The 24539-nt window shown below is 42.2% G+C and overlaps 1 protein-coding gene across 1 annotated transcript in view; it reads right to left on the bottom strand.

Moving 5' to 3' along the window:
• The window catches only part of NFKB1 (nuclear factor kappa B subunit 1), a 67225-nt gene that overhangs the window by 11626 nt on the left and 31060 nt on the right, over positions 1–24539 (bottom strand). Inside the window, exons 6-17 of the mRNA XM_083456760.1 lie at positions 23490–23638; positions 21888–22051; positions 19855–20013; positions 18434–18538; positions 15496–15587; positions 14753–14891; positions 9319–9459; positions 8067–8159; positions 7255–7431; positions 6748–6889; positions 2273–2387; positions 1132–1333 (exon numbers count right to left, since the gene is read on the bottom strand). Of these exons, the coding sequence (XP_083312886.1) occupies positions 1132–1333; positions 2273–2387; positions 6748–6889; positions 7255–7431; positions 8067–8159; positions 9319–9459; positions 14753–14891; positions 15496–15587; positions 18434–18538; positions 19855–20013; positions 21888–22051; positions 23490–23638 (1678 nt within the window). The remainder of the gene's footprint in view (positions 1–1131; positions 1334–2272; positions 2388–6747; positions 6890–7254; positions 7432–8066; positions 8160–9318; positions 9460–14752; positions 14892–15495; positions 15588–18433; positions 18539–19854; positions 20014–21887; positions 22052–23489; positions 23639–24539) is intronic.

The following is a 24539-nucleotide window of genomic DNA, read 5'->3' as shown; positions in this document are numbered from 1 at the left end:
TTTCTTTATCATTTGAGTATTGTTAATGTTGTTCGCTATTATTTATACAGCTTGGTTTCCCCCCCATGGATGTTACATGAAACATTAACATATTATAGAATTCCACCCCCTCCGCTTTCCCCCTACGGTATTAAGTATTGCATATTTTTCTCCCAGTCGCTTGGAGACCTTTGAGTGACAAGCGACTAGGGCAACCAATGATCAAGGGCCTGGAAACCAAGCCTTATGAGGAACGGTTGAGGGAGTTGGGTATGTTCAGCCTGGAAAAGAGGAGACTGAGAGGAGATATGATAGCCATCTTCAAATATCTCAAGAGCTGTCACATGGAAGAAAGAACAAGCTTCTTCTCTCTTTCTCTGGTGGGTAGGACTCGAATCAATAGCTTCAAGTTACAAGAAAGGAAGTTCCATCCAAACATCAGGAAGAACTTTCTGACAGCTGTTTGACAGTGGAACAGACTCCCTCGGGATGTTGTGGTCTCTCCTTCGTTGGAGGTTTTAAAGCAGAGGTTGGATGGCCATCTGTCATTGATGCTTTAGCTGAGATTCCTGCATTGCTGGGGGCTGGACTAGTCCCTTGGGGTCCCTTCCAACTATACAATTCTAAGTTTAATAAATAAACATTTTTTTGGAAGCAAGGACTATGAATGCAACATTTTTAAAATGAAAAAACCCTTATGCTTTCTCTTTCAAAAAGTAATAGGGGCAGGGGAGATAAGTTGAGAGGCAGTGTTACGTGGCTTTCTGCAGCTTCTGCCTGGTTATTTGTGTGGGAGATTGACACAAAGATTCTGCCACTCCCTTCCTGCAGTTGCTCTTCTCCACTGTTGACTTTAGGTTGCAAGCTGCTTTAGGGCAGAAGCCTGACTTCCTGTTATAGTTTTGGTTTGCTGCTGCTGTTTATGTACAAAACTCGGAAAATCACCATGTACGCTGATGGCACAGTATATAAAACATGCATCTGGAAGAAATCTGCATGTGTTTTGATGCAACAGCCCATCTGTCGATTGACAACACTGGGATTGAATCAGACATCTGTCCTGAAGAAGTGACTGATAAAATGCTATGTTCTGTATGATCCTACAGAGTTTGAGAGACGTATAGCCATAATTGCTCTGTGTCATTTGCCTACCTTCCCCATTAGGAAGATCTCTCATCAGAGAGGTCTCTTTGTGGCTAAGCAGCATACTCAACACCTTCTCGTCTCCTTGCTTCGCTGCTAGATGCAAGACCGAGTTGCCATAGCGGTCCAAGAGGCTCACATCGGCCCCAGCTCTAAGCAAGTCCTTCACCACTCCTGCCTGCTTTGTGATAACAGCCAAGTGCAAGGGAGTCTGCAAAAAGAAAAGAAAACAGGAATCACCCAAATGCAGTGATAATCATAAACACCATTTGTGCACTGAATCTGTTAAAAAATAAAAATAAAATCCCAGTACCAAGCAAAACGTCCACATAACAATGTGCTATGCATTTTAATCTGCATTTTTTACTTCATTGGCTGGTATTCAGGTAAGTTTTACTCAGCAGATCTATTGCAATTAATTAACCTAACGTACTCATGAACATTAATTTCAGTGGGTATACTCTGAATAGAACTTAGCTGAGTGCCACCCAACTAGTTGATAATTTTAATTAAATTTTTTTTTTTTTTTGCTCTAACTCGATTCTTACACACTTCCCTTTTGCTATTTATTGTAGTGTTATTTGTTGGACTTTGTAAGCCACCCTGGGCATCTTTTTATAGAAAGGCTGAGTTTAAATGTAACAAACAAATGCAATACAAATAGGAAAAAAGAGGATTTCCCTAGATTAACCTGATCAATGTTCAATACGCCCTTGTCTTACTTAAAACAAGGATAATCCCCGATCATCACCCACGTTGGGTGGGGCAAAAATACACATTTTCCTCATCTCTGTTTTACAATGAGTACAAAAGGTAACTTGGGTTGGTTCACATGAGTTGAGCAGTCAGAGAGATTAAATATTGAGGCATCTTTCATTAGACTTTTTGGCACCCATGTCATTTGACATGGCATTGCCTCCCTGCAGTGTCTGTCAAAGCATTCCACAGGTAGGGATGGAGGAGAAACTGAATTCAGCATGTGTTTAAAGGCGAATCGACCTAATTCGCTCTTTCCAAAACAAGGTTCATGTGCATCCATTGAAATTTGCCGTTCTCTGAATTTTGCAATACATTGCGTGGTTCTTGAAGAGTCATAAGTAAGAGCAAAAGATGCTAAAGCAGAGGATCGTCCTCCCCATGGTTTCCATACCTGATAAAGGTCATTTCTCACATTGAGGACATCATCAGCATTCAAATCTGCTACCACTTCTAAGAGGTTCCTCACCAGCTCCTTATGAAGATGAATAATTGCTAAGTGAAGTACGCTGATATTGAACAAAGGGGGATGGGGAAAGAAATATACATATTAAGCTACACAATGTAAAACAGATAGGGAAAGAGGTATTTATGGCATGCATGGAGAATGGTATTGGTGCTGCTTCACTCCATTTTACAATGACTCACCTGCCAGCGAAACCTGGCAGGCGGGTACAGGAGAAGCCTTTTGGTATGGTAGCATCCTAGTTGTGAGATGCCTTCCTCAGACACACTCACCTGGCACCTCCTTTGCATTCTTATCAGTTTCTGGCAAAGTCTTTTTGACCCATTCTTTGTGGCTTTTTAGGGGCCCCATAAGGGCTTTTTAATTGGACTGTCGAGTTTTGGCTTTTTAAAAGGATTTAAACTTGTATTTTGTTTAATTTTATCACTTAATCTGTGCTGTGTGCGTGCACGCTTCTCTGTGTGTGTATTTGCACACAGAATGTTAGCAATTTGAAGCACGCCACCCAGAGAACTCGAATGCAAATGCCGCAATTAAATAAATAATTGAATTGTAAAAAGCTGTCTTGTTGGATCAGAGTCAGATATGACTACACTAGCATTCTGTCCCCAATAGCAGCCGGGCAGATACCTGGCAGTTTTCAAGCAGGGGATGAAGATGGTAACAATTCCATGTTGTTTGCTGTTTGGCAATCTCATACTCAGCTAAGCTTCCTTTGAACATGAAAGTTCCATTTGTTCACAAAGGGCAATAGCCATGGAGGCTGGATGGCCCAACTCACACAATCTCTTCTATTAGAAAGGTACCCAAGTAGCGCTGAAATTAGCTGAACTGTAACAGCTCAACTGGCATTTATGGATAATGTATGAATTTGGCCTGCGTGGATACAATTAATTTGGAGCTTTTGCATTTCGTTCTGCATTGCATGAGCAGAATGAACAGCAACAAGAGAAATCTACCTTGAAAGAACTTCCTATTTCATCCCCACAATGTGACTAGGACTCATGCTGCTAAAATTATTGGGGTGGGTCAGCTTATATTACAGCTGGCAGAGCTGAACCCGTCTTCTATTGGCACTGCAATTGCTCAGAAACGGCTAGAAATTATCTGGCACCTTAAAGCAATTCACTTATTTTTTTAGGTGGAAGTCATTCAGCTAATATAAGTTGCATTATAAATTGCAAAAACCCTTTTCCTGTAACAGGTTATTTTACAGCCATTTGGGACACCAGTGAGTATCATAAAGACTGGCCAGCAGAATGCTGTCTTAATTTGGTCAGCAATTACATTAGGAGAAATCAAGGCTCCCACTATGAAATACAGCAGCATTTATTTTACATTGCTTTTCATTGTAAGCCCATGTCTACATCTGTATCCTGCATGCTTTCTTTATTTCCCAATCAGTACTGAATAGCATAGAGTTCGATACCATTTGTAAGTTTTAGCTATTTGGTATTTTTAGATCACCGCTGTGATAAAATCAATTTTGTCAGCAACAGTATTGTATGACTTGTAAATTGATTAAAATACTTGTAATAACTTAAGCACACACACACACAGAACACAAGACAACTTTTTAAAATGTCCTGCACTACCTCTGGAAAATGCTTAGGTAGGTTTATACTTTGCTGAGTTTTCAGGGTGAAAGGAAATTTCAGGAATGTAACACAGCTTCCCTGAAAATTTAATACAACCTTGGAACATAGAGGTTGAGCTTGGACAATGTGCTAGATTTTAATTTGGAGAATAGATATGCTGAAACCTATTACCAAATGCTTTCCTCCTTGCTCTACAGAGCCACAGTTGTATTGCAACATATCCCTCTAGGCGGAGATGTGCTGACTAATACTAATACTTCCTCAGAGAAGGGAATTTCCCATCCCGTCCTTGTCCCAGAGTGTGTTCAGGGAAGAAACCCACGCTGCAAGTGGTGAGATTCACTGGCAGTTTGTTGGATGGATATTACAGGGATGGACCCAGGGAAGTCAGTGGGATAAGGCTTGAGCAGAAACCCAGGGTAGCAGCCAACACAGGATTGTGCAAGATTCTGAATCAAAGCTTGAAGTGGGCTGGTCAGAGACGTCTTGCTTGCCTTCTCTACTGTCTTCTCTAATTAGCAGTAGCTGTCTCTCAGAAAAAGGATCTCCTCTATCTGGGCATTCCAGGAGCTGGACTTTTACATGCACATCATGGGCCCCACTGGAGAGTTATTGTGAAGTTCTAGTTTAGACCACTGATTTCCCGAAACTATGTACTGGGGAGCCCATAGGTTCCTTGGAAGTATATCAAGGGTTTCCTCAACGAACACAGTTATGGCAGACAGCATAGCTTGCCACAATCCCCTTGCCACACCGAAGTGGTCAGCATATTCTCGAGTGCACTCTCAGTTCAAATGGGGTAAAACAGTGAGGCCCAACCTACATGAACTAAGTGTGCATTCTAGCACACTCATCAGTCTGCAGCATCCTCTACCTACACACAGGGGTCCCTCAGCAGATGAATCAGTGTGGAAAGCAATCCATGAAAAAAGGGAGTTTGAAAACCTCTGCAACAGATAATTAAACCCTGCACCTAAGCCTTTTGGCTTCCTCTGGAATACATCTCATTGGATCTTAGAGGAGGGAACTGCCTCCCCAGAGCATTGCAATCAGGTGGACCAAAGCATGGAGTAAACAACAGGGATATGCAATTTGGGGCTGCCCTTTGCTATCCAAGCAAAAAACTGTGACAGCCAGTTTCCTCTTGGTGGGTGCAAGTGCTTCCCACAAAGAGCAAAGGAAGTCCTTGCAAAGCCAAGTGGAGGAATTCAGACGCTGCTCAGGAAAGGGGCTCAGAGTTCATAAAATTGTAGAGATGGAAGCAACTCATCTAGTCATCTAGTCCAACCGCGTGCAATGCAGGAATATGCAGCTGTCTGGAGACTGAACCTGCAACCTTGGCATTATCAGCACCACGCTCTAACCAACTGAGCTATCCAGTTTGTCTTCTGAAGAAGTCTGCCCCCTTCTCCTTCCCACAGAAAAGCGGTGGGGAATGTGCAGGCATCAGCCATTGCACAGTCATGGAACTACTGGTCCCTCTGTGGAGCAGCAGCTAAAGGAGAATCTGCCCTGCTTCTCTTTCCCACAGGAAATAGATCAGCAGGGACTGTGCAGGCTTTAGCAGATACATGGCAGCAGTTCTTAAGAGAACGGCCATTGAGCAGAAGTCAAGAAGCTTGGCCAAGGGTCAGGCCAACCTTGAAGCTAAGAATGGGGTGGGGAATGGTAGGAAGCTGATGTGAAGATCCTGCAGCTTCAAAAAATTGCAAGGAAGGTTTGCTGCCCATCACACTCACTGGATGGTGTTGTTATGCTTGCCATGGCAAGCATAATTGTAGAAGGCTGGTACAAGGAATAAATTATGACAGGGGAGGGTGGGGTAGTGGGGATACATTAGAAGGGGTGAGGGACCTGTTTAACTCTAGGGAGGCAAATGTCATTGGCGGCCAGGGCCAGAGGTCAAAGTTTGCAGCGCAATAAATGTGGATTTTATCTTTGTACAGTAGGCTACTTCCTATACACATGCACCCCTTTCTAGCCTACGTGAAGTCAAGTAAGAGCATTCAACTCATTCCAGAGGTCAGTGTGAAGCAGGGCTGGTACAGGGTGTAAGCTCAGGAAGAGTGTGGCCTGGAGGCCAGGTAAAGAGGCCTGGAGGACCGCATTTGGCCCACAAATTTGGCCCCCATTCTTGCTCTAGAGGTTCAGACAAGGATCTCTGTGGCAAGTCATCCTACTTCTGAGACCACATCCTGATATGACTTTAATGGAGTAGCCTGGGAAGTTGGAGCTATTCATCACAGGACTTGGTAGGCCTCCTGAAGAGTGAACCTCCCGAATTTTCAAAGGATGGTGATAGTAAAAGCAAGTCTCAACACTCCCCTTGCACAGCTGTTTTTGTGCAAGAGAAGTTGGCTGGAATCAATTGTAAGAGAAAGAACTCCAAGAGCCTGAATTCTTCAGGAATGCTGGAAAAGGGCCAGGATGGATTTTATCTGCTCCAGAAGTCAAAAGGGAGTCAAATCATTTTGCTTCTGTTTCTAAATGAGAAACACCTACAATGAATCACTGGAATGCATCCTCATTTTGGAACTTCTACTTTCCATTCTTGCATCATCTCATGAGTAGAATATGACATTTATCACACAGGAAGAATGGTTAAAAACAGCAGTGCACATGTTTACTTGGAAATCTCATTGAATTCAGTAGGATTTACTCTAAGCTAAGCATGCACAGAATTCTAGACTAAAGAGAGGATTTTCCCTCCCCCTAGAAAACTTTCAGGAACTTGAAGGGAATTTCTTATCAGATGCAAAATTGTCCTCCATCATGTTAAAGAGGGCTTTGGTGTCCCAGACTTACTTGTCACCATTTTCATCCTGGGCAGCTGTAAGGTGGCGCTGAACAGCCAGTAGCATCTTCACATCTCCAGTTACTGCATAGTCAAAAAGGGCATTTGCATGACGCTTCGCTAACTCCATGGCCTTCTCCAAAAACAAACCATCTATTGGAGGGTGAAAACACACAAAATGTATCAGGGCACCAATCAGGCGCAGTTCAGTCACAACCACTGATCAGAACTTTGCTGCTAGAGAACACAAAAGTTTCAATTCCAAGCAATTCAATTCCAAGAGAGCCTTACAGCTATCGCATGAACTACATGATTCCAGGATTCCCTCCCTGCTAGGAATCCTCCTTCAGCTCAGATTTTAATCTGAGCAAGAGAAGAATGATGGGGAGCTTCAGAAGTAGCTCTACTCTCCCTCTAGTTCCAAAACAGATCAGACATGGCCACTTTCAAAGTACATAAGAGTTCAAGCCTGACCCAAATTTCTCCTTCCTAGCTTAGTACAAAATCAAGCCAGTTACCTTGTAAACAAATGTCTGCATCATAACATGGTAAGGCATCTTCTTCAACTTCTTTGGGAGTTGTGCTAGTTCTGGTTTTGCTTTTCTCATCACCCTCTACTTTCTCCTTGAATTTCACACTGCGTTTTTTGTTGCAGCAGATTTCACCATCATTTTTTGGCATGCCATTTGACAGTCCTTAAAAGAGAAGTAATCAGTATTAGCTTACCCCTCCCATACCAATTAAGTAAAGCAAAACAAAATTAAAAAAAACTTATTATTATTAACAATAAAACAACAGAATTCAGTATCAGAGTATGTATTTGCAAACAGCTTCAACCTGCCCAGGCTTAAAATTGGGAGAAAACTCATGTACAAGCAAAAGGCATCTGATAATATTTCCCAACTCTTGGAAATTCACACAATGGGAATTTATTAATCTGTGAAACACTTTGTGTCCACCCACCCTAATACTCTCATGAGTATAATGAAGTCTAACACATGTAGTTACAATCTTTGCACACTCTTCCCGTCTCTTCTGTCTCCATTCCACCCCTTCTTGGTTTCCCTTGTCTATATTTTTAGATTTGAAGCCACTTGTGGTAGAGACCTATCAAACCAGTTCTTTCTAAAGGACAATGTAGATGGATGCAACTAAATAGTAGTTGTAATAAAATATATAAAACCAATCATCATATGAGAAATCCAGTTCATGTTGCTTAAATACTACATAGCAGTGATACTTATTTTGTTATTAAAGCATGCATTAAATTAAATTAATTAAATTCAACATATTTTAAAAATAAAAAACCCCAACACTATTTGATGCTTACCATGCTTCATTCCTGCACCAGTCTTGTTTGTGCTGGAATGGAAGTGCATTGAATGCCCATAACCAGAAAACCCATAGGATGGGTATCCATACCCTAAAAACAGTAAGAAAACACACACACACACACACACACACACACACACACACAGAGAGAGAGAGAGATCAGACATTAATTGAAGCTTCCCAGATAAATACACAAAAAGTATTCACTAGCCAACAACCAATAAAATGCCCAGTTTTAAATAGGCAGCTTGGAAAGTCTTCTTACATGCTTCTCTTTCCATTCCATGGATGAAACAGTAGGATATAAATAACAGTCTCTTTTTAAAATAACAAACAAACTGAGCAGCTCCATTAAATTTTTCTCAACTCTTTTCTCAAGGCAGTTAACACATGTTATGCAACTTTAAGAATGGGAGTCAATCTTAGGAAATGATCATACCAGCAATCACGTCAGGAATATACTTCCATCAAAAGATATTAAAGAATCCACCCCACTGTATCTGGGAGCAGCAGACAATACAGGAACCCCCAGTATCAAGCATGGGTTTATCCTGTGGATCACAGCCAATTTAGGGCTTAGCCATCCTCTACAAGGAGAAAGCTTGGCACTTGGGGAAACTGGTGATGAGAGCAGGAGCTTTTTTTCTTCTTCCCCTAATCCCGATATTGGCCTGGATTAGAAAAGGATCATACAGGGATCAAGGAACATAAGGGAGAGAGAGTTTTCTGTATGCAGAAACACAGGAGATGCATAGCACCCACCAAGAATCCTTGCAGCATATAAAGTCACCTGCCTTATACAACTCGTAAAGGTAAAAGGACCCCTGACCATTAGGTCCAGTCGCGGACGATTCTGGGGTTGCAGTGCTCATCTCACTTTACCGCCTGAGGGAGCCGGTGTACAGCTTCCGGGTCATGTGGCCAGCATGACTAAGCTGCTTCTGGCGAACCAGAGCAGCACACAGAAACACCATTTACTTTCCCACTGGAGCGGTACCTATTTATCTACTTGCACTGAATGCTTTTGAACAGCTAGGTTGGCAGGAGAAGGGACTGAGCAACGGGAGCTCACCCTGTTGCGGGGATTCAAGCCACCACCCTTCTGATCAGCAAGCCCAAGGCTCTGTGGTTTAACCCACAGCACCACCTGTGTCCCTATAAAACTCATAATGATGGGCATTTCACTAGTCAAGGAGAACCTCTCAAAAATGTGCATCTCATTGGTCACTTCAGTTGTCATTTGTTTTTACCTGATCCGGCACCGCCTCCAACACCTCCTCCTCCTCCTCCTCCATACATTCCACCACCTCCTGCACCTGCACCACTTCCGCCATAACCATCTGAGAAGTTAGGCATGAGCTTCTGTCGTTTTCTTTGGACTTCTTCTTTATCTGCATTTTTTTTAAGCAAGAGAGATTTAACCAAACAAATTAAGGTGTGCCCGCTTTTGTTTTCAAGGCAATAGGCTCCTAACAGGTTAACAAATGAGGAACAAAATCTCCTACTGCAAACTACTGAGTGGAGTTCCAGGATTCGGGGAAGTGTGAATTTCAAAAGATGGTTGTCTTTCAGTTTGCGTCTTGTTTCAGAAAGTGTGAATCGGGTATCTTTAAATGCAGGCTGAATCCAAGTTCTCCCCCATCCCCAAATCAGGCACAGCCTATAATACAGGTGTGGAGGACCTGCAGCTTTCCAGATAATGTTGGACTACAAGTCCCATCAGCTCCAGTGAGTATGGCCATTGGTTGGGGAAAATGGGATGTATAGTCCGGCATCATCTGAAAGGCCACAGATTCCTCATCCTTGCTGTAATGCAGATGGAACAGTGGCTTGATACCAAGTGAACAATAACCATTTGAGGAAAATAATTTGGTTTGAAATGGCACCTCTTCCTTTGCCTGTGACTGGCGCCTTCTTACAGCCACCCATAAAGGATTGAATGCGTAAGTCAGGGGAAAGAACCATGGCAGAGAAGCTCTACTGTGAAAATGCACCCATGCACATGCACACACACAAGCTTTGAGATGACTACAGCCCAAACCAGAAACCCTAATGCATTATTATTATTATTATTATTATTATTAACAATAATTTATTTGTATCCCGCCCTCCCCGGCCGAGGCCAGGCTCAGAGCAGCTAACATCATAAAAACAACACAATATGCATAAAAACAGACATCAATTAATTAAACTACATCTTAGAATTAATTCAGACAAGTTAAATCTGGGCAGGTGGCAATTATCAGGTTGGAATTGTGAGTGGCTAATACTTGCCAGGACCAACTGTTTCCACTGATCATACAAGGACCTGTGAGCAGTTTGGGAGCTTGTTTTATACAAAGGAAAGTAAGTCAAACTGCATCCTGCCCAAAGGCCTGGTGGAACAGCTCCATCTTGCAGGCCCTGCAGAAAGATGTCAAATCCCACAGGGCCCTGGTCTCTTATGGGAGAGCGTTCCAGCTGGCTGGGGCCACGGCACGGCCGAAAAGGCCCTGGCTCTAGTCAAGGCCAGTCTAATTTCCCTGGGGCCCGGGATCTTCAAGGTGGTGTTCTTAGCAGACCATAAGGTCCTCCATGGGGCACACCAGAAGAGGTGGACCTTTAGGTACGAGGGTCCTAGGCCATATAGGGCTTTAAAGATTAAAACCAGCACTTTTAACTTGATCCTGTACTTCACTGGGAGCCAGTGCAGCTGGTATAGCACTGGGTGAATGTGATCCTGCGGTGGGGACCCAATAATATGCAAGTGAAGTTAAGTTTTCTTGAAATCTACAAAATTCATTTTCATTTACTGCATTTGGCATTGGGTGCCCACAGTTTAAAACATTCAATTTCTTAAAGAAAAACAGAGGGGATTATTTGCTAGATGAAAGTGTGCGAAAAACCTAATTATAAAATGAAGGCTGCACAGGGGACCAGTACCAGCTGGCTGTTCTGTGCACCTCTGCTCCCTTGGCTTCCCAATGATGCTTCCTATTGATGCCGGTTACTGAGAGGAACATGGGCATTGCAGTGGAGAGCTCAGCAAGGTGTAGGTGCAGCAGTGGAGTCTGCTCTGCTTGCCTCTGTGCCAAGCTCTCTGCTGCCTTGCCCTGCTCAATGACCAGCAGCAATGCATGGGGATGGAAAGAAAGCCAGGTAAGAAATACCTGCACAGCAATACTGACAGGGACATAGTCGGAAGGATAACAATGAACGCACTGGGAGGTATTGGTTAGGTGGGAGACAGCAACCCTTCCATGAGTCAGGGATGAGGAACCTGCAACCCTACAGCAAGCTGTACTGCAGCTCTCCTCTGCCCTGACCACTGACCATGTTGACTGGGGCTGATGTGAAGGTACCACGTTCTACTGTGCATGCAGAAGTCCTGCCCCCCCCCCAAGGGGCCTTTCACCTGCTTGCAGAACCTCCAGTCAGTGGCGTAGCATGGGTTGTCAGCACCCGGGGCAAGGCAAGTAATTTGCGCCCCCTAACCCGGGGCAAGGCAAGTAATTTGCGCCCCCCGCTGCACTGTCCCTCCCCCAGATAGTCCCTCGCTCTCTCTCCACACCGCACACCTGGCACCCACCCCCTCCACAGTGGGCGGCGACCCGGCGGCTTGGATCGGATTCGCACAGCCAGCACTACAGTGAGAGAGAGTGAGCGAGCCAGGTAGGGGTAGAGAGCTGCGAGTGTGAGCACGCCCCCCAGATGTTGCGCCCGGTGTGGCCGGCCCCCCCTGCACCCCCCACGCTACGCCACTGCCTCCAGTTAACCTAACTGGGAACATACCAGGATGCAATCAAGTCAGGGAACTACACTGGCAGCCAAGGCAAACCTCAGACAAATCCAAAAGCTAATCCTGTATGCATATAGTTGCTCAGCTAATTAAAAGGCATTAGGTAATCCACGTTAGGTCTGTGGTTTTTTTTAGCTAGAAGCAAGTAAAATGCTGAAACAGAACGTGATGTATAATCCAATTTATTGTACCATTCCTCCTGCAGCTTTTACCAATTATGACTAGGTGGTATTCAGCTAAATAAATGTGTGAGCAAAACTACTTTAATTTGCTCCACCTCCCCAAATCTGCTCCAGAGGGTTGGGGAAGGAAAGGGGGAAACCCCACAGCACAAGGTGCTGCTACTTACCATTATGTTGCATACAACTCATTAATCTTAACCTAAGGGCCAAACTACATGTGTTCTCAACTGCATAGTTCTGCCAAGGAGTGCAGTTTTCCTGCTTACAAATTGCTAGCGAGGGGTCCAGATCAGGACACTACCACTGAAGACGGGAAGGCACTTTCACTCTTTGAACCACATTGCAGACACAGTCTGCTCTACCTCCTCCGCCAAATGCCTACAATTTGCATTGCAAAAAATACACACAGAGAAAAACTTTCACTCATTTCAATGGGATTTATCTCATTTTGCAATGTAAATTGCATATACAATTATTTATTTCTTATCCTACCCTTAGGAAGGGGCAATATGTTCATGGGAAAGCACATGCTTTTTCCCGCAGAATGTTCCAGATCTAATTCCTGGCATCCTTAATCAAGGATCCTTAATCAAGTGGGAAGCGTCACTGCCAGTCAGAGCAAACAGTATGGGGCCAGATACACAAACAGTATGCAGCAAATTCCTAGGCTTCTGTACTAAAAGTATGAGAGCAGAAGTGATAACTATTTGCTTGCAGCTACTTTTCCTCAAAGTGCTACTTCCTTAAAGGAATCTCCATGCATTTTCAGTGACTTGCACACAAAACCACAACTATTGAGTTTACACAAAGTATTTGTATATACTCCAAATACACAAAGCACTGAAGTATATATTCACATACCAAGAAGCAAGAATCCCACAAAATGAATACTTATTTCTGCCCTTGGACAACATCCAACTAGCATAGTATGGAACCGTTAAATTAAAAGAATACCACATGGATATTTATAGTGGGATGAAGGAAAGACATGCCCTGCCTTAGAGTAGATAATTATCATCTGGGCATTTCCCCTGAAAAGAATCAGCTAGTCCCAGGATAGATCTGGAGGTGTCGAGGGAGTTTTTGAAAGTTTCTTTAAAGTTCAAGCATGCACCACAAACTCCAAAAAAAGAAGTGCACAGAGTTCATCAATTAAACCTGGAAATTACCTGATAACACATCACTTCCTGCCAGTTATGATAACATCATCAACTACGAACTTTGTTCTTCCCTCATCTGTCTGCCTCATCTACATGCAAATGCTTCTCATGTGCCAAAGTTTTCAAGGCTTTTAAAGCTTATAGCATGTTTGACAATTTTCAAACACAGGTGTTGTCCTCAGATCAACCTGGCATGTCAGTGTTAGAAAGAAGAGGATCTAATTGAATTTTTAGGTATGGAAATACTTCTACTTTCTTTCACACATTTAAAAGTAAGCCAGATGGAAGTTTTCTGCTTTTGGCATCACATATAGGTGGAAATGCAATTCTAATGCCAATCTAATGGTACATTTGACTAATATAGTCATTTACGCACTAGGAGCACATAAGTACAACTTGAAGGATCCACTAGCATGACATGAGAAACACATTAAAATGTATAATTTAAAACTATGTATTTAATCAATTTATAGATGCTGTTCTACCACAGTACTCGAGGTAGCTTATATTAACCACTAAAAACAACTTACATAAATTAAAATCTAACAGATTATATGGAGCAAATAACCAGTCTCCTTTTTAGACATTTAAAAAAAACCTTCCACCACGGCCAATTGGAACAATTAAACAAAAAGAAGCAAAGCATCAACTTTGCAATACATGAATGAAGCCTGAATAAATCCTTTTAACTTATGGTAGAAAGACCATCAATGAGGACCCTAAATGTATCTTTTGGGGGAGTGTTGCCCATAAAAGGTTGGTTGCAGCCCCTAAAAAGGCCCTTTCAGCCATCCTATGTGTCAGAGCTCATAGGAAAGAGAAGAGCAGCTGCAGCAGATCAGAACATCCATGCAGCTTCATAGGGGAGAAGGTGGTCCTTCAGATGTTCTCATCCTAAGCATTTAGGGCTCTCTACAGGTCATAACCAGCTCTTTGAATTGTGAATTGTGCCTGTTAACTGACTGGTAGCCAGTGAATGGAAGGATACCCAGAATGGAATACAACCCTAAGGCTCAAAATGGTTGCCCGTCCCTGCTGTAGACTGATCTGGCCTACCCAGGGTAAGCATTGTTTCATCTTGGACAAGAAGTACTATGAGATGGCTTCCTGTTGCAATTAAGCTTTGACTGAGTAACAAGACCCTCCCTTCCTGGTTTGGTCAATTATACTTTGTCCCTGGCTACTAAGCTTCATCCATTGGCACCTGGTTCCATCTCACCGCAGACTGCTGCCCACAACCCACCCCTGACACAGTAGAAAAATTGTGCTTCCCAGAATCCACTGGTCACAATGCAGGAATATTCCTTTCATTACAGAGGGTCATTCGGGCTTGAAAGTATTAATGTCAGACCATACTAACTGACGGTTGGATTGATTTTGTGCGGTGTTATCCGAATTCAGCCATTATTTCTGGACAACATTGTCATCTAGAATCCACAACACTACAGGTAAGGATGATCACCACACTGTGTTTTGAAATATACAATGATTTCAATAACGGCAAGCTTTCTAAGAAGCTGGATGCTTTCTGACAGCAACAATCCATATAAGCTTAATCATTTACCTTTGATTTCAGGATAGTATAAAAAGGGCTTTGGTTCACTCGTCTCTAGATCCGATTTTCGCCGTAACTGGACAAAAACAGATGCAGGTTTCGTGATATTGACATCTCGGTACTTCGGGGTTTTGAATACTATGGCAAACTGTAAGTGAACATTGAATAGGTGGTCAGGGGCAGTATATACAATTTGTCATCCTGGCCTTTTTTCCAAGAGCAACGTCTGTGTACACAGCATCTATTATTTCTGTGGAGCAATTGCAGGCTTCCTCCTTACTCCTATTGTGGCCATAGCTCTGATTGGTAGCTCCCAAATTGTTCACAGACATAAGGGCATGGGTAGGCAAACTAAGGCCCGGAGCCGGATCTGGCCCAATCACCTTCTAAGTCTGGCTTGCGGACGGTCTAGGAGTCAGTGTGTTTTTACATGAGTAGAATGTGTCCTTTTATTTAAAATGCATCTCTGGGTTATTTGTGGGGCATAGGAACTCCTTCACTTCCTCCCCAAAATCTAGTCTGGCCCCCACAAGATCTGAGGGACAGTGGACCAGCTGTCTGCTGAAAAAGTTTGCTGATCCCTGCATAAGGGAGAGGGAGGGGAGCCTCAAAGCAGATGCCAAAAAAACTTCTTGCCTAAGGATAGCCATTTCGCCAAGTCCATTTCAAGTCAAAACAGTGAAATTGATTATCTGATCACAAAACAGGTTCACAAAAGTTACTACTAATGCATCTTGACAATGTTGGCATACCTGTCTGTGCACATCAGTAGGCGAAAAATCTCCAAACCCTTCCCAGACACCACCATTTTCATCCTCTTCATAAAAACGGATCTGAATATCATCTGTATTGCAGACACAAGTTAATAACCGGTCAAGATATAGCACTGGTCCAGAATGGGGACAGTAAGGATTTTCTTAGGCAGGCTTCATGGAGCATATTACAATGGTACCTCAGTTTACGAACTTAATCCATTCCGGAAGTCCGTTCTTAAACTGAGGCGCGCTTTCCCTAATGAGGCCTCCCGCCGCCAGTGCCCTTCCACCATTCGGCTTCCATTCTTAGAACGAGGTAAAGTTTGCAAACCGGAACACTACTTCTGGTTTTGCAGAGTTCGTAAACAGGGCTGTTCTTAAACCGTGGTACCACTGTACTACAATCTAATGCACTTTCACTAGCCCTTTCTTGGTTTCTACACCCTGTTCAAAGTGCTGGTTTTTACCTTTAAATCCTAAAATGGTCTAGAGCCATTTAAGGATCACCTCATCTCATACAGACTTGCCTATGTGGCTCAGATAATCTCCTGAAGCCTTGCTCTACAACGCCATCCCAAATCTAGCCGACTAATATGTGGTAGGTTTGGTGGCAACATGAGACAGGACTTTCTCAGCAGAGGTGCTTTACTAACTTGCCTGATCCCTGCATTCATGTGGCAGGTTAAAACTCTGCTCCTCCAGAGGGCTTTGAAGATAACAAAAAATTAGTTCCTACTATGCTGTATGAAACTCGACCATTTGGATTAACTGGAACACCATTTTATTAAAATTCACTTCCAAGTATGGCTAAACCAGAGTGGCATGCAAGACAAAATGAAACCCTTTCAGGTCAATTCATCCTAGGCTGCAGATTGGGATTGTCCTCTCTACCGGGGGGGGGGGGGGGATAGGGGGTGAAATGGGACATAGGAAGAAAAGTTCCTCCTTGGTTGTCATCAGCCTTCAGCACTTGTTGAAGGTACAGCCTTCAGGACTTCAGCACCCTCCAATTGCACAACATTTGGAATCTATTATCTCTAAGTTGTAGGTGCTACACATCATAGAAGAAATACAGCAGGTCATTGGTATCTATGGCTCTCCAAATGTTGCTTGGACTCCAGCTCCCATCAGCCTCAGCTAATAGTCAGTGATGGTGGGAGTTGTAATCCAATCACAACCAGATAGCCACAGGTACCCAAGCCCTGGAATACAGACTTGTGGAGGAGCTCAGTGAGTACACTGGAATCCCTACAGGACTGGAGGTATCATTTCCAGACTGCAATTTTACCCAAAAAAGCCTGTATTTTCCATCTTTTGGTGTTGGCCAAAGAGGTTTGTTCCTTTCTAAATCAAGGGGGCAGTAGATGGGTGTTTATCTCCCCTTCTTTAATCTGGAAGCCTTTACTGTGAAAAACCCTTCTAACTTTCTCTTTATACGTTTCAATTCTCAAGGACTGAGAGATTTCAACAAATGATGTCATAAGGGAAAACTATGTTCATGTTCAGGGAAAACCCCATTTTGGGGTTTCCATTTAGTCAAACTTTTTTTTTTCAAAAGCAGCTTTTAACACACACATTTTTCACTTCCCTTCCTTGGATTAGAAATGACTTTCTGAGACTTCAGAAAAGTTACTCATAAAATGTCAAAACAAGGGAGTAAACGGTCCCTCCTGTGGACATTTATTGCGATTTGGAATAGCAGGATAGCAGGAAATAGGCCTGAATGTGTTTTTTTAAAAAAAAAAATATTGAATTTTTAGGCTATCTTTCTGCCAAATTACACTCCAGGCAAATTTACACTTTATTATTAAGTATAAAACAAACATAACATAATTACATATTGCAATTTGAGAAAACTCTGTAATAATAAAACAAACCACTGAAGACATTCTAAAAACTGAACAAAATCCCACACCAACACACCAGTCAAAATGTAAAAATATTTCAGTTTCAGGGCATCCATTTTAAACTGATATAGAAACATCAAGTAAAAGCTCAACAACCATGTGAAGTTTTGACATTTCTGTTACACAGGCACCCATCTACTTCTCTGACTATGAATAGTGCCACAGAACCATGGTATAAAACACTGAGCTCTAAGGATTTTTCCATTTTCTTTATCTCAGAAACAATGATTGTTTAAATATTGTCAGTAGGTCAACCTTGCATATGCCCAGTATATGGGGCATTGCTTTATTACTGCAATTTAATAGTATGAAAAAATCCCCAACCCAGCGTGGCACTTTCTTACAAAATAAAACATTATGGTCTTGGCAAAGGCTGTTTGACTTATTTATTCCTTTTTTAATCCCACCCCCCACCCTCCAAGAAGCTCAGGGTGCTAGGAATAGTCCTTCCACCCCCACCCCCCATTTTATCCACGTTATAAACCCCCAGGTCAGGTCAGGCTGATAAATAGTAACTGACCTAGAGGCACTCAATAAATTTCATGGCTGAAATGAGGTCTGAGTCTCCACAGTTACATGTCACATCCACACCATGCATTTCAAGTATGCTTTAAAAAAATCAATCCTTCTTTTCAGAAAATTATGGGAATTGTAACTCTGCAAGGGGAATAAGGGCCTCTTAACAACTCTCAAAAACCCAGAATTCTTTGGGTGAAGCTGTGACTGTTTAAAGTGGTATCATAGTGTTTTAATGTATTATTATTATTTAATTTATTTAATCAGTATACCAGTATATCAGGATGAAGCTCACAGGGCAGTTCACAACATACACACATGAAATAACAACACAAAATACAGAATAAAACAGAAACAAACCGATAACCCCCCTCCCATAAACACATTAAAAAAAATAATGTATAGTGTTATTATGGTCATAGTTTGACATACTTAGAACAGTGGTTGTTATGAAGTCCTAGTGATTATCATAGAATCATGCTCAAATATGATAAAGCATCTTGAGTTCTCACCTTTCTGAACCTTGTCACAAAGAAGGTAAATCTCTTCTCCTCCTGTCACACAGCCTGCTGTCCGATCCATTCGTACAATTTTTAAGTTAGATGCATTTGGGGCTTCTGTTTGGTAAAAACAGTCTATGAAGTTTACTTCTGCAAGAGCCTCCTCTATTTTCAAAGTCAAAATGAAATACATCCACACAATATTCATAACTGTACTGAATCGACAATAAAGGTAGTAAGTGGAGGAACATCTGACCCATCTTTTAATATTATAATACAGCCATAGTAAGAGTTACAATACATTGAAGAGTTGGCAATGAACCTATCTTAAGGCAGGTTACAGTTTACTGAACTGCGCTGAAGAAAGGATAGGGGTGAAAGGAAATGCAACCACAAAACATAGACCATCGTTATTGTGATTCATATCATTTCCAAAGGAGAACGTTGCTGCAGGTTCCACATAGAAGGCTTTCTTTAGCAGGCCTTACTCCCCACCCCCACAAAAAGAATTGCCAACAACTTTTTTTTTAGCTTGATAATTAAACAGATATAAGAACAATTCCTTACACACGAGGACCAGAAATTCAGATGTACAGCAGGATGCTAGGCCCCCAGTCTCAGACCACAGGGAATAAGCCAATTTATAGTCAGAGGTGGGGGCTGAAGTTTTCAAGGACAAAGTGGATTCACTAGACTGTGGCTCATAGCAGGTTTGGAAAGTCTGGGATGGTGGTGGAGGAGAGTTTAGTTTCCTGTTTATACCCAAGATGTCTTCAAAGTCTCCAATATATTACCTGCTTTGTCCACAATGCATTCAGGACTATCAGAGCTGAGATGTGGCCTGCACTGCTTGCCACCGCCAAATTACTACCCAACTATAAGGTTTGCTAAGTAGCACCCAAGTCCTAGCTGAACCATATTCTCAAGCCTTTGCAACATGCCATCCACAAACCCTTGGGAGTTGTTTGGATTATGCCCTTTATGCTTTAGTCTTCAAGCATTTTAACTGTGTGGCAAAGAAAACGCCGAAGATCAAAGCTCTTCAAGATGACAGACATTTTACAGGCAGTTTAGTTGACAGCATGTCATTAATTTGTAGATCTGTAAGTCATAACCTTAGAACTTGACTGACATCTTTGGGTGCATCCAGGGAGACACTAAAAGGAACACTAGTTAGGCATCACAAGCAAACATGTCCTAGGTTCTCCTTTGTCATACTGCATTGCATGCACAGTGTATACTGTCGTAGTGTGTTTCTCAGACATTACATGGTATTTTTCTATTTTTTAAAAGATCTCAAACTTTCAGTGAATGTTAAAAGCGATGGGGATCAGCCTCTCTAACCCTACAAGAACAAACAATCATAAATCAAAATAAGCACTGGACTGGGATTTGGCCATAGTAGAATGAATGAAGATAGGTAAGACACTCACTGCTATCATATATAGGATCGGACAAGACAGGTTGGAGTCTTCTTGTAAAGCTGCCAGTGCTGTCAGGAAGAAACGCTGTAAACATGAGCCGTACTACGCTGAGGTCCATTTCTTTTGTCTGTTGAAGAGCTGACTGATGAATGATTTCTCTTTCTCTCTCTGCAATCAAGAAAGAAAGGAACTGAATTATTGTAGCCTTATGACTGTAATGGTGGTACCGGCAAAGGATGGCAGTGAGGGTGGGAGAAGAGAAGATTCAGCAGGCAAAATAAAGGCTTCATCCTATGCCGCCAAGTAGTCAACCCAATCATGAAACTGCCATATACATATGCAAAAAATGATGAAGCAAAGGTGCTCCTTAACTGCACTTATCTTGGCATGAGAACTACTAGCAAGAAGGCTTAAAGTGGAGCCAACCAATTCATGGAATCACCATTAAGGGAAACAATATTCTTGATGTATGGGGACTTGCAACAAACATTATTGCCAGACATCAGAAGAACTTCAGTGCTGCTACACTGGAATTTTGGTATCAAACGGTCATGAAAGCAAAATGAAACTATTAAGAGGCCAAGGTAAACCATATACTTTTATTAGAACCTAGTGAAACTTTATTGACTATACCAGTAGAAGAGACACAGGAAGAGCAACTTCCATGGAGTATGAACATTTTACAGACTTTGTAGATACTGTTTTTCCTTTGTGCAGTCTAATATGAATGTAGCAGGCACATAAAATGTATTTGTATAGGTTTGTTTTTTGTTTGTGTATGTATCTTGCCTAAGAACAAAGACTTTTTAACATGACTGCAACACAGAAAAGGGCCAACTGGTATTATCAAGTAAATGTGGAATTATATTAAAAGTTCATTTCCAAAATTCTCTCACTCACCACCCCATCCCCACTGTAGGTCAGCAGCAAAAGCATCTCCTTTGCACCGAGAAGGTCCTAGGTTCAATCTCTGGCATTTCTCCAGAGGGCTGGGAGAGACCTTTGCTTGAAAACTCTGGAGAGCTACCATTAGTTAGTGTAACCAGTACTGAGCTTGATGGACTGATGCATTACTTTCCTATATTCCCTTAGCTGTAGGTGGCTTTAAGGCGAGAAGATGACTGGTGGCGGGGTGAAAAAGGGTTGCCAAGCCTTTTGCATATGCAATACTGCATGCACAAACCTCCCACTGCCTTTCTCCTTAAGTGATATGGGAAGTTCTGCTGCTCTTCTGCTCAACTTGAAGTCACCCACAGCTGCTTCACTTGATGAGAGAGCTCCCTTTGGGAGGGAGGGTAAGGACTATGGGACGGAACATATAGCTAAGCCCTACCTCTAAGTTTTCCCATGTGATGATGGAAATTAGGCTGAAATTAGTTAACCTTCTAGTAATTAATTATGGATGGATGACCTTCAAGAGTGTGGGACTTATTAATGCAGAAATGAACTTTAGAGATGTTTTTGTTAACACACATCGCAGCACAAAGCAGCTTTTGCTTTCCTTTCCCATTGTATTTTATTTCTTCTAAAAACATCACAAGTGGTATCATTCTTCTCCTTTAAGAAATTCAAGTGATCAGGACTAACTGTATTTAACTTGGGGGCAGTGGCGTAGTGTGGGTTGTCAGCACCTGGGGCAAGGCAAGTAATTTGCGCCCCCTAACCCGGGGCAAGGCAAGTAATTTGCCCCCCCCACTGTACTGTCCCTCCCCCAGATAGTCCCTCGCTCTCTCTCCGCACCGCATGCCTGGCATCCTCCCCTCCACAGTGGGCGGAGACCCGGCGGCTCGGATCGGATTCGCACAGCCAGCACTGCAGTGGGACAGAGTGAGTGAGCCAGGTAGGGGCAGAGAGCTGTGAGTGCGAGTGTGCCCCCCCAGATGTTGAGCCCAGTGCGGCCGGCCCCCCCTGCACCCCCCACGCTACGCCACTGCTTGGGGGATACTTATTTTAAGGAATAGAAAATAAAGAGTTGACAGGCACAGCAAGAAATCATTTCCTGTGTTAAGAGAGATCCCGAACCACAGTCAGTTATCACCCACCTGTTAGCTGTCTCTCCCCTCCACCTTCCACTTGTATATAGCTGAGATCAGGATGTACTAGGAGTCCTGGGTTATACCCTTTTTTACAGGAATCAATCATACGTGCTTCCAGTGTGTCTAAGACTCTCTTCTTTGTAACGTGCAGTATCCCCAGGTTTGGAAATCTACACAGAAGCACAATATAATTATCTGCAGTAGGTCTTTGACCTTGTTCACGTAAAAGGGAGTACAGTACAATTTTTCATTGCTACTTATGTTTTCTGGTCCCTTGGCCCCAGTCAACGCAGCTTAGGCAATGGAATTAAAACGTTTCTACTGCCTGTGCTCTCTTTGTTTTTGAGAATACCCATGACTTAGCATGTTAAAGTGGTTTGAGTGTCTAAGACCACAGAGACCTGTATTCAAATCCCCAACTGGTCCTGAAGCCTACTTCATGACTGATCTAAGGTGACGTTGATCCCTCTCTCTCTCTCTCTCTTTGCCAATGTCAATGGGCTACTGTGTGAATAAAATGCAATAAGGAATAACCATATACGCTGTCTTATGCTCTTTGGAGAAAATTTAACTGCAAAGGTAAACACAGCTCTGATTAACTCACTCAATACTTTTTTTGTAATACTGTATGGGAAAGGTTATGAAGGTTTTAGTTTAAACAGCAATAGGACATTAAACAATATGCATTGTTGAAGAAATAGCTGAGAATTATATACCCTGAATTTAAGGGGAAGTTCCAGATCTTTTTTTTTTAAAAAAAAACACATTCTCACAAATGTAAGCAAGCAATATGCCTACATTCCAAATAAAAGTTTTGAGTCCTCGGGGCAAATGTATTGTTTCAGTATTTGGGTAAAAAAAATACATAACAGGTAGCGTGACAAATCTTTCAAGATTCCCAGCAAAATCTCAACAGAGCAAATCTGAAGTTTTGAATTCAAGTTGCTGGCAAGTTGGGTCTCAACATCAAAAGCTAAAAACCTTCAAGTGTTAAAAGCAGCCTGTCTTGGAATTCTTTCAAGACTGGCATATATGTTCCTAAAAGTAGATTAAAGACATCAAACCAGCAGTTTTTTGAAACTGGATCTAACTCTGCAAACAATATAATGTGTACTTTATCTGAACAATCTCTTTAAAATAGGAAGTAGATTAACTAGGATTTAGCATTCTCATTGCTACCTCACACCCACATCAAAACACTGAAAGCACTTTTGTACCACTTTAAATAGTCATCGCTTCTCCCAAAGGATCCTGGGGACAGTAGTTGGTTGAGGGTGCTCCTCACAGACCTATAATTCCCTTAGCATCTTGGCATCTTGTTTTGGGAAGGGCAGTGTCCCAAAATATGAACCGAACTTCTTCCCCTTCCCCAGTTCAGAGTTAGCACTCAAGAACGCTTTGACACTATATGGATGAGTCCTCTGTTTGCACTCTTCCCACTCCTCTGAAATGGTCTAAATTTTCCTCTCTTGAAAGAAGCCATAGGTTGCCACTACACCCAATTTCGAGAAACTACATCAAGACAAGGTGGTTTGCCCCTAGTCAGAGTGTGGAAAGGTAGGAGAAGGGGAATCTCAGTTGCAATTACAAATACACAGATGCACTTACCCTACAACCATGTCTTTTGGTCCTGCGTTAACAGTGCATACTCCATTTTCACAGTGTTTCCCCACCAAGCTGTGAGCATGCAGGTGAGCATGCTTTCCATTTGTGACTAACTGCACAATGACTTTTGCAGGCCCAGCATAATTGCAAATCTGTAATAAGCAAAACAAATACTCTCACTACTGAGCCATGATGCATTTGTTGTGACTCCGACAAAGGTTGTTTGCAATGCATTCCGTAGTGTGGCTGTAGGAGCTATTTTAGGTCTTCAAAAGTGCAAATACATAATAAGATACAGTATTAATTTGAAATTTGAAAATAATGAAAGAGCATAACTATGGCAGGCATCACACTAAAAACACAAAAAGAACCAATGGCTTGTTCAGCTCTCCTCAGCCCTAGAGCAGGTTTTGGATTATCCAATTGAAAACTGTTCCCATAAGTGTTGGAAATGTAAAGAGAAAGAGGGGACCTTTATTCATATGTGGTGGGAATGCAAAAAAGTGAAGGGGTTCTGGGAGTTGATATACAATGAGTTAAAGAAGATGTTAAAATACAGTTTTGCAAAAAAACCAGAAACTTTCCTTCTAGGAATAACGAGAAATGAAATTAATAAAAAAGACTGTAAACTTTTTCAGTATGCGATAACAGCAGCGAGATTATTAATAGCCCAAAAATGGAAACAGGAAGATCTACCGACTTTGGAGGAATGGAGAATGAAGTTAACGGATTACGCAGAACTGGACAAGCTAACAGGGAAAATTAGATACCAAAAAGATCACAAATTCATTGAGGACTGGGAAAAATTTTCGGAGTATTTGAAGAGTGTATGTGAGGAGCAAACAACGCTAGTGGGGTTTAAAGAAGCTTTGTGAAAAAAAAAATAAGGAATATCGCAAAAATGTAAACAAATTTGTTAAGATATTTATTTATTCATTTACTTATTGACCTTATTATTTACTTACTTACTTAAAGGTGATACAAAATTGAGGAATGCGTAGACAAAATTTTGAATACGGACGATTGTCAGAGAAGCCGAGGGAAGTCCATAAA

The sequence above is a fragment of the Podarcis tiliguerta genome, assembly GCF_965153285.1.
Source record: "Podarcis tiliguerta genome assembly, chromosome: 9".
Classification (NCBI taxonomy): domain Eukaryota; kingdom Metazoa; phylum Chordata; class Lepidosauria; order Squamata; family Lacertidae; genus Podarcis; species Podarcis tiliguerta.
This window is presented reverse-complemented; position numbering and strand designations above follow the sequence as displayed.